General features: G+C 60.1%; 2 protein-coding genes across 2 annotated transcripts; both read right to left on the reverse strand.

The window, feature by feature from the left end:
* Nucleotides 1-1,908: 1,908 nt before the first annotated feature.
* Nucleotides 1,909-2,694, reverse strand: LOC308519281 (THO complex subunit 4-like; the record flags this gene model as incomplete). Its single annotated transcript, XM_081091266.1, has 1 exon — nucleotides 1,909-2,694. A coding segment is annotated over exon 1 (777 nt), but the record flags the coding sequence as incomplete, so codon positions are not given.
* Nucleotides 2,695-6,462: 3,768 nt separating this feature from the next.
* LOC308519282 (THO complex subunit 4-like) lies at nucleotides 6,463-7,248 on the reverse strand (the record flags this gene model as incomplete). Its single annotated transcript, XM_081091267.1, has 1 exon — nucleotides 6,463-7,248. A coding segment is annotated over exon 1 (777 nt), but the record flags the coding sequence as incomplete, so codon positions are not given.
* Between the last annotated feature and the right edge of the window lie 2,512 nt (nucleotides 7,249-9,760).

A 9,760-nucleotide genomic window follows, 5' to 3' on the forward strand; every position in this document is an offset into this window, starting at 1 on the left:
CTACTCGACCAGCAGAGGGCGGGACGGGCTCTTACGCCATGCTTGGGCTGGGCCCTCTGGTCCAGCTCCCTCTCTGGATGAATGCTCAGGCCCCTGTCCAGAGACCAAGTAACCCGGCCGGGCCACATGGGCTTGCCGAAGGGTCTAAAGCATTGAACGGCTGGATCAATGTCATTACTAAAGAGGGGTTTTTTCGTTTGTTTGTTTTTCTTTTCATTTCATTTCATTTCATTTCATTTCATTTCATTTTCTGTGTGCGTGTGCGTGTGCGTGGAGGGGGGGAGCCGGGGGAGGTGCGTGGGTGTGGTTGTGGGTGTGCTTCTGCGTGTGCGTGTGCGTGTGCGTGTGCGCGCGCGCGCGCGCGCGCGTGTGTGTGTGTGTGTGTGTGTGTGTGTGTGTGTGTAAATCCGCAGTCACGCACGGACACTTCTTGGTCTGCATGGCCCGTCGGAAACCATGAGCACCCTTCAGCCCCTGCCTTCTTGCAGACAGCGTGCCCCCTGCTCGTCCTTTCCCGCTCCGGTTAAGTCCCGGCACCTGGCTCCGGCTGCAGAAAGGTGGTGGCTTGCTTTGGTGCTTCTCGACCAGCTGAGGGCGGGACCAGCTCTTCGGCCCCGGCCCCAGTCAACCCAATCCACAGCCAAAGACTATGTCAGGGGCAGGGCCATCTGGTCGGCCGCCCCTCCCCCCCCCCACCCCCCTCCCTCTGTGGATGAATGGCCAGGCCCCCGCCCAGAGACCAGGTTCGGGCCTGGCCATCCGGCCTTGCCGAAGCGTCAGAACGTTGAAAGGCTGGATCAGCGTGTTTTCTAAGGAGGTTTGTGCGTGTGTGTGTGTGTGTTTGTGTGTGTGTGTGTGTGTGTGTGTGTGTGTGTGTGTTTGTGTGGTTTTTTTTGGAGGGTTTTTTTGTTGTTGTTTTTGTTTGTTTGTTTGTTTGTTTGTTTGTTTTTGCTGCACCCATTTCTGTTTATTATGGCCAAGGTGAAAACGCCAGCTCCTCCACAACAGCAACCAGTAAAATTTTTCCCCAAAATGACTAGGTACAACACAGGTCTTTTTCGGAATTTTTTAATAAAATAAACGTTAAAGAAAACGCTTTGCGTGAGTTTTAATTAAATCCTATTTCAAAACAGAAGAAACAATTCCCCAATGGGCCACAGGTCCCCGCCAGCCCACCCTCGGGAAGCACGGCGAGACGATTTCCAGGCCTAGCTCCACCACCCACGCACGCACTGACTTGGTGGTGCTTTAGCTGGTGTCCATCATGGCGTCGTAAGCGTCCAGGTGGGCGTCCAACTCCTCGGTGTCCATCACCGTGTTGTAAGCGTCCAGCTGGGCGTCCAACTCCTCGGTGTCCATGACCGTGTTGTAAGCGTCCAGCAGGGCGTCCTCCAACTCCTCGGCGCCCCTCATCGCGTTGTAAGCGTCCTTCTGGGGGTCCAGCTGCTCGGCGCCCCTCATCGCGTTGTAAGCGTCCTTCTGTGGGTCCAGCTGCTCGGCGCCCCTCATCGCGTTGTAAGCGTCCTTCTGGGGGTCCAGCTGCTCGGCGCCCCTCATCGCGTTGTACGCGTCCTTCTGGGGGTCCAACTCCTCGGCGCCCCTCATGGCATTGTACGCGTCCTTCTGGGCGTCCATCTCCTCCGTGTCCCTCATCGCGCCGGCAGTGCTCAGCTGGGCGTCCAACTTTTTGGTGCCCCTCATCGGGCTGCCAGTGCTCACCTGGGCGTCCAGCTTTTTGGTGCTCCTCATCGCGTTGTAAGCGTCCAGCTGGGCGTCCAACTCCTCGGCGCCCCTCATCGCGTTGTAAGCGTCCAGCTGGGCGTCCAACTTCTTGGTGCCCCTCATCGCGCTGCCACTGTTCACCTGGGCGTCCAACTTTTTGGTGCCCCTCATCGGGCTGCCAGTGCTCACCTGGGCGTCCAGGTTTTTGGTGCTCCTCATCGAGTTGTAAGCGTCCAGCTGGGCGTCCAACTCCTCCGCAGCGATCTGTTGCTTTGAATTGCGTCCGGTGCCCCTGCCTGTAACCCGGCTGCCTCCGCGGGCGCGACTCGGCGTGCCGCCGCCAAAGCCTCCAGATCCTCGGTGTGTAGTCAGCCCGCCTCTGTTGCCACTCTGTACCGGCGTGCGCTGCGTGTGTATCTGTGAGGTGACGAGCTGGATGTTGAGGGGGCGGCCATCCAAAGGCACGCCGTGGTACTGTTTCATGGCTTCCAGGGCGTCTGCCTTCCGCTCAAAGTGCACGTGGGCTGACCCCAGGCTGCGGCCAGAGCGGTCGTAGTGGACACCGGCCTTCTTCAGAGGCCCGAACTCCGCAAACAGCTGCTGGACGTCCGCGTCGGACACTCCGAAGGCCAGGTTGGACAGAAGCAGCTTCCCCCCGGTCACCAGGCCGGCGCCCCTGCCCAAGCCCCTGCGGAAGCGGTCGCGTGGCCACGCGTCGGGAAGCTGTCTCGGCCTGCTGTAGGGCGCCGGCCGGTTCCTGCCTCGGCCGAGGGCCGCCCGGTTCCGGCACGGCCCGCCGCCCTGGCTCACTGGTGCGGCGGTTTGCGCTCCGCCACTGCGGCCTCCCTGGGAGCCGGCCCGGCCTCGGTCCCGGCCTCGGTCCCTGCCCCCGCCGCGGCCGCCCCGCTGGCTCCGGTTCAGCCTAATGATGTCGTCCAGAGACATGTTGACTTTGTCGGCCATGGCGGGCCCGGAATCGGCCTCGGATCGAGCCCGTGCGGGAAGCACGCCGGCCCTGAGCGGGCACCAGATGTTGGGGTCCAGGCGCAGGGATTCGCAAAGGTGTGGACGGACTCCTCGCGGAAGACGAAATGACAGGGAGACAGCGTTCGGACAGAGACAGCGTTCAGACGGAGACAGCGTTCGGACGGAGACAGCGTTCGGACCGAGACAGCATTCGGACCGAGACAGCGTTCACACGGAGACAGCGTTCAGACGCGCCCAGGGCTGAGAAGGTCTGCGAACCATAGACGCTGCGAGGCGCTGCCGCCCCTGCTTTTATAGCCCCAGAGCGTGGTGGGAGGAGCCAGAGAGACCCACCAATCAGCCGCTCCCAGGAATGAAGCGCCACTGTTTGGGAGACGCCAACTTTAGGGTGGGGCAGGTGGCCCAATCTCAAGGAAAGGCTCTCCCGAACGTGGCTGCGACGCCTGGGGTGCTTGACCGGCGCCTCTTGGGCAGGCTCCTCCAACCCGGGACCCGTGAAGAGTGTTGGGGGGTTTTATTTTACTTTATGTTATTCTTTCTTAATTCTGTGCTCATTTCTCTTCGTTCATTGCAATGGATTCTATCTCTCGGCAATGAACCGTTGTAAACATCGGTCCCATTTGCATTTGAAGGGAGCGGGCGGGGTGTGCGGGGGGCTGAGGGCGGGGGTGGGGGGGGTGGGGGTTGGGGGGAGGAAGGGGGCCAGGTTTGCGGGAGGGGGGAGGGGGAGACCGGAGACGCAAACACCCCGGTCGTAGCGGCCCTTGGGGGTCATGGGAGGCAGAGGCTGAGGTGGATGTGAATGAAATGTGTATGCTTTCGTACCTTAGCTCTGAGCCCAGGACGCCAGAGGCCACCAGCAGTCAAACAGCCCCGTCAGAGAGCGGTGGTATAGATGTGTATGGATCTGTCCCTGTTCGTCGGTCTATGCTGTTCTCTATATTCCACGAATGAGTGAGATCGTGTGGTATTCATTTTTCTCTGACGGGCTAATTTCACTTAGCATAATGCTCTCCAGTTCCATCCATGCTGGCAAGAATTCCTTCTTTTCCCTACTTTTTTACCGCAGCGTAGTATTCCACTGTGTGGATGTAGCACAGTTGTGTGTGTGCGTGTTTGTGTTTACTGCATTTCTGTGAAATGCCCCCCCCCCCACACACCCCTATAGGCATATCCCTGGAGGCATCTCCCTACAGAAAGCAGCTTACCTACAGAAAGCAGCTTAGCGTTTGGCCCCTCCCTTGGGAGGGGGGGGTGGGTTTGGGGGCGGTGGGGCGCGGGGGGGGGGGCGGGGGGAGGGGGGACCCAGGTGCCAATGGCACCTTGAGGGCTTCCAGTGTGGTGGGAGCAGGGACACCTTGCAGGTTACATGAATCCATCTCTGGAAGAGGACACTGAGGCTGATGCAGGTGAAACTGATTTGCATAAACGGGTCAGTTATCAGGGAGACCGGAAGCTGGAGTTGAAGAAGTTGAGGGCCAGGGCGAGGGTGCCCTTCTGAACAGGGTGAAGAGTGGGGGCCTAGGGAGAGAATGCCCTCTGTCTGCAGTCAAACAGCTTAGCCCTACCGGGGGAGGGCATGACTCGTCCCCGTGTCTGTGGGGCCCTTGGGAGCAGGGTCTGAGGGAGGCGAGTGCTTGTCTGGGCGTGACTGCGGACGTAAACACACAGTCACGCACAGACGCTTCTTGACCTGAATGGTCCGTCGGCATCCATGAGCACCCTTCAGCCCCTGCCTTCTCGTAGGCGGCGCGCCCCCTGCTTGTCCTTCCCCCCTCAGGTCAAGTCTGGGCACCTGTTTCTGCCTTCCCCAGAGGTGGCTGCAGGAGGGTGACCTGCATTAGCGCTACTCGACCAGCAGAGGGCGGGACGGGCTCTTACGCCATGCTTGGGCTGGGCCCTCTGGTCCAGCTCCCTCTCTGGATGAATGCTCAGGCCCCTGTCCAGAGACCAAGTAACCCGGCCGGGCCACATGGGCTTGCCGAAGGGTCTAAAGCATTGAACGGCTGGATCAATGTCATTACTAAAGAGGGGTTTTTTCGTTTGTTTGTTTTTCTTTTCATTTCATTTCATTTCATTTCATTTCATTTCATTTTCTGTGTGCGTGTGCGTGTGCGTGGAGGGGGGGAGCCGGGGGAGGTGCGTGGGTGTGGTTGTGGGTGTGCTTCTGCGTGTGCGTGTGCGTGTGCGTGTGCGCGCGCGCGCGCGCGCGCGTGTGTGTGTGTGTGTGTGTGTGTGTGTGTGTGTGTAAATCCGCAGTCACGCACGGACACTTCTTGGTCTGCATGGCCCGTCGGAAACCATGAGCACCCTTCAGCCCCTGCCTTCTTGCAGACAGCGTGCCCCCTGCTCGTCCTTTCCCGCTCCGGTTAAGTCCCGGCACCTGGCTCCGGCTGCAGAAAGGTGGTGGCTTGCTTTGGTGCTTCTCGACCAGCTGAGGGCGGGACCAGCTCTTCGGCCCCGGCCCCAGTCAACCCAATCCACAGCCAAAGACTATGTCAGGGCAGGGCCATCTGGTCGGCCGCCCCTCCCCCCCCCCACCCCCCTCCCTCTGTGGATGAATGGCCAGGCCCCCGCCCAGAGACCAGGTTCGGGCCTGGCCATCCGGCCTTGCCGAAGCGTCAGAACGTTGAAAGGCTGGATCAGCGTGTTTTCTAAGGAGGTTTGTGCGTGTGTGTGTGTGTGTTTGTGTGTGTGTGTGTGTGTGTGTGTGTGTGTGTGTGTTTGTGTGGTTTTTTTTGGAGGGTTTTTTTGTTGTTGTTTTTGTTTGTTTGTTTGTTTGTTTGTTTGTTTTTGCTGCACCCATTTCTGTTTATTATGGCCAAGGTGAAAACGCCAGCTCCTCCACAACAGCAACCAGTAAAATTTTTCCCCAAAATGACTAGGTACAACACAGGTCTTTTTCGGAATTTTTTAATAAAATAAACGTTAAAGAAAACGCTTTGCGTGAGTTTTAATTAAATCCTATTTCAAAACAGAAGAAACAATTCCCCAATGGGCCACAGGTCCCCGCCAGCCCACCCTCGGGAAGCACGGCGAGACGATTTCCAGGCCTAGCTCCACCACCCACGCACGCACTGACTTGGTGGTGCTTTAGCTGGTGTCCATCATGGCGTCGTAAGCGTCCAGGTGGGCGTCCAACTCCTCGGTGTCCATCACCGTGTTGTAAGCGTCCAGCTGGGCGTCCAACTCCTCGGTGTCCATGACCGTGTTGTAAGCGTCCAGCAGGGCGTCCTCCAACTCCTCGGCGCCCCTCATCGCGTTGTAAGCGTCCTTCTGGGGGTCCAGCTGCTCGGCGCCCCTCATCGCGTTGTAAGCGTCCTTCTGTGGGTCCAGCTGCTCGGCGCCCCTCATCGCGTTGTAAGCGTCCTTCTGGGGGTCCAGCTGCTCGGCGCCCCTCATCGCGTTGTACGCGTCCTTCTGGGGGTCCAACTCCTCGGCGCCCCTCATGGCATTGTACGCGTCCTTCTGGGCGTCCATCTCCTCCGTGTCCCTCATCGCGCCGGCAGTGCTCAGCTGGGCGTCCAACTTTTTGGTGCCCCTCATCGGGCTGCCAGTGCTCACCTGGGCGTCCAGCTTTTTGGTGCTCCTCATCGCGTTGTAAGCGTCCAGCTGGGCGTCCAACTCCTCGGCGCCCCTCATCGCGTTGTAAGCGTCCAGCTGGGCGTCCAACTTCTTGGTGCCCCTCATCGCGCTGCCACTGTTCACCTGGGCGTCCAACTTTTTGGTGCCCCTCATCGGGCTGCCAGTGCTCACCTGGGCGTCCAGGTTTTTGGTGCTCCTCATCGAGTTGTAAGCGTCCAGCTGGGCGTCCAACTCCTCCGCAGCGATCTGTTGCTTTGAATTGCGTCCGGTGCCCCTGCCTGTAACCCGGCTGCCTCCGCGGGCGCGACTCGGCGTGCCGCCGCCAAAGCCTCCAGATCCTCGGTGTGTAGTCAGCCCGCCTCTGTTGCCACTCTGTACCGGCGTGCGCTGCGTGTGTATCTGTGAGGTGACGAGCTGGATGTTGAGGGGGCGGCCATCCAAAGGCACGCCGTGGTACTGTTTCATGGCTTCCAGGGCGTCTGCCTTCCGCTCAAAGTGCACGTGGGCTGACCCCAGGCTGCGGCCAGAGCGGTCGTAGTGGACACCGGCCTTCTTCAGAGGCCCGAACTCCGCAAACAGCTGCTGGACGTCCGCGTCGGACACTCCGAAGGCCAGGTTGGACAGAAGCAGCTTCCCCCCGGTCACCAGGCCGGCGCCCCTGCCCAAGCCCCTGCGGAAGCGGTCGCGTGGCCACGCGTCGGGAAGCTGTCTCGGCCTGCTGTAGGGCGCCGGCCGGTTCCTGCCTCGGCCGAGGGCCGCCCGGTTCCGGCACGGCCCGCCGCCCTGGCTCACTGGTGCGGCGGTTTGCGCTCCGCCACTGCGGCCTCCCTGGGAGCCGGCCCGGCCTCGGTCCCGGCCTCGGTCCCTGCCCCCGCCGCGGCCGCCCCGCTGGCTCCGGTTCAGCCTAATGATGTCGTCCAGAGACATGTTGACTTTGTCGGCCATGGCGGGCCCGGAATCGGCCTCGGATCGAGCCCGTGCGGGAAGCACGCCGGCCCTGAGCGGGCACCAGATGTTGGGGTCCAGGCGCAGGGATTCGCAAAGGTGTGGACGGACTCCTCGCGGAAGACGAAATGACAGGGAGACAGCGTTCGGACAGAGACAGCGTTCAGACGGAGACAGCGTTCGGACGGAGACAGCGTTCGGACCGAGACAGCATTCGGACCGAGACAGCGTTCACACGGAGACAGCGTTCAGACGCGCCCAGGGCTGAGAAGGTCTGCGAACCATAGACGCTGCGAGGCGCTGCCGCCCCTGCTTTTATAGCCCCAGAGCGTGGTGGGAGGAGCCAGAGAGACCCACCAATCAGCCGCTCCCAGGAATGAAGCGCCACTGTTTGGGAGACGCCAACTTTAGGGTGGGGCAGGTGGCCCAATCTCAAGGAAAGGCTCTCCCGAACGTGGCTGCGACGCCTGGGGTGCTTGACCGGCGCCTCTTGGGCAGGCTCCTCCAACCCGGGACCCGTGAAGAGTGTTGGGGGGTTTTATTTTACTTTATGTTATTCTTTCTTAATTCTGTGCTCATTTCTCTTCGTTCATTGCAATGGATTCTATCTCTCGGCAATGAACCGTTGTAAACATCGGTCCCATTTGCATTTGAAGGGAGCGGGCGGGGTGTGCGGGGGGCTGAGGGCGGGGGTGGGGGGGGTGGGGGTTGGGGGGAGGAAGGGGGCCAGGTTTGCGGGAGGGGGGAGGGGGAGACCGGAGACGCAAACACCCCGGTCGTAGCGGCCCTTGGGGGTCATGGGAGGCAGAGGCTGAGGTGGATGTGAATGAAATGTGTATGCTTTCGTACCTTAGCTCTGAGCCCAGGACGCCAGAGGCCACCAGCAGTCAAACAGCCCCGTCAGAGAGCGGTGGTATAGATGTGTATGGATCTGTCCCTGTTCGTCGGTCTATGCTGTTCTCTATATTCCACGAATGAGTGAGATCGTGTGGTATTCATTTTTCTCTGACGGGCTAATTTCACTTAGCATAATGCTCTCCAGTTCCATCCATGCTGGCAAGAATTCCTTCTTTTCCCTACTTTTTTACCGCAGCGTAGTATTCCACTGTGTGGATGTAGCACAGTTGTGTGTGTGCGTGTTTGTGTTTACTGCATTTCTGTGAAATGCCCCCCCCCCCCACACACCCCTATAGGCATATCCCTGGAGGCATCTCCCTACAGAAAGCAGCTTACCTACAGAAAGCAGCTTAGCGTTTGGCCCCTCCCTTGGGAGGGGGGGGTGGGTTTGGGGGCGGTGGGGCGCGGGGGGGGGGGCGGGGGGAGGGGGGACCCAGGTGCCAATGGCACCTTGAGGGCTTCCAGTGTGGTGGGAGCAGGGACACCTTGCAGGTTACATGAATCCATCTCTGGAAGAGGACACTGAGGCTGATGCAGGTGAAACTGATTTGCATAAACGGGTCAGTTATCAGGGAGACCGGAAGCTGGAGTTGAAGAAGTTGAGGGCCAGGGCGAGGGTGCCCTTCTGAACAGGGTGAAGAGTGGGGGCCTAGGGAGAGAATGCCCTCTGTCTGCAGTCAAACAGCTTAGCCCTACCGGGGGAGGGCATGACTCGTCCCCGTGTCTGTGGGGCCCTTGGGAGCAGGGTCTGAGGGAGGCGAGTGCTTGTCTGGGCGTGACTGCGGACGTAAACACACAGTCACGCACAGACGCTTCTTGACCTGAATGGTCCGTCGGCATCCATGAGCACCCTTCAGCCCCTGCCTTCTCGTAGGCGGCGCGCCCCCTGCTTGTCCTTCCCCCCTCAGGTCAAGTCTGGGCACCTGTTTCTGCCTTCCCCAGAGGTGGCTGCAGGAGGGTGACCTGCATTAGCGCTACTCGACCAGCAGAGGGCGGGACGGGCTCTTACGCCATGCTTGGGCTGGGCCCTCTGGTCCAGCTCCCTCTCTGGATGAATGCTCAGGCCCCTGTCCAGAGACCAAGTAACCCGGCCGGGCCACATGGGCTTGCCGAAGGGTCTAAAGCATTGAACTGCTGGATCAATGTCATTACTAAAGAGGGGTTTTTTCGTTTGTTTGTTTTTCTTTTCATTTCATTTCATTTCATTTCATTTCATTTCATTTCATTTTCTGTGTGCGTGTGCGTGTGCGTGGAGGGGGGGAGCCGGGGGAGGTGCGTGGGTGTGGTTGTGGGTGTGCTTCTGCGTGTGCGTGTGCGTGTGCGTGTGCGCGCGCGCGCGCGCGCGCGTGTGTGTGTGTGTGTGTGTGTGTGTGTGTGTAAATCCGCAGTCACGCACGGACACTTCTTGGTCTGCATGGCCCGTCGGAAACCATGAGCACCCTTCAGCCCCTGCCTTCTTGCAGACAGCGTGCCCCCTGCTCGTCCTTTCCCGCTCCGGTTAAGTCCCGGCACCTGGCTCCGGCTGCAGAAAGGTGGTGGCTTGCTTTGGTGCTTCTCGACCAGCTGAGGGCGGGACCAGCTCTTCGGCCCCGGCCCCAGTCAACCCAATCCACAGCCAAAGACT

This window comes from Myotis nattereri, assembly GCF_964212035.1.
Source record: "Myotis nattereri genome assembly, chromosome: 5".
NCBI lineage: Eukaryota > Metazoa > Chordata > Mammalia > Chiroptera > Vespertilionidae > Myotis > Myotis nattereri.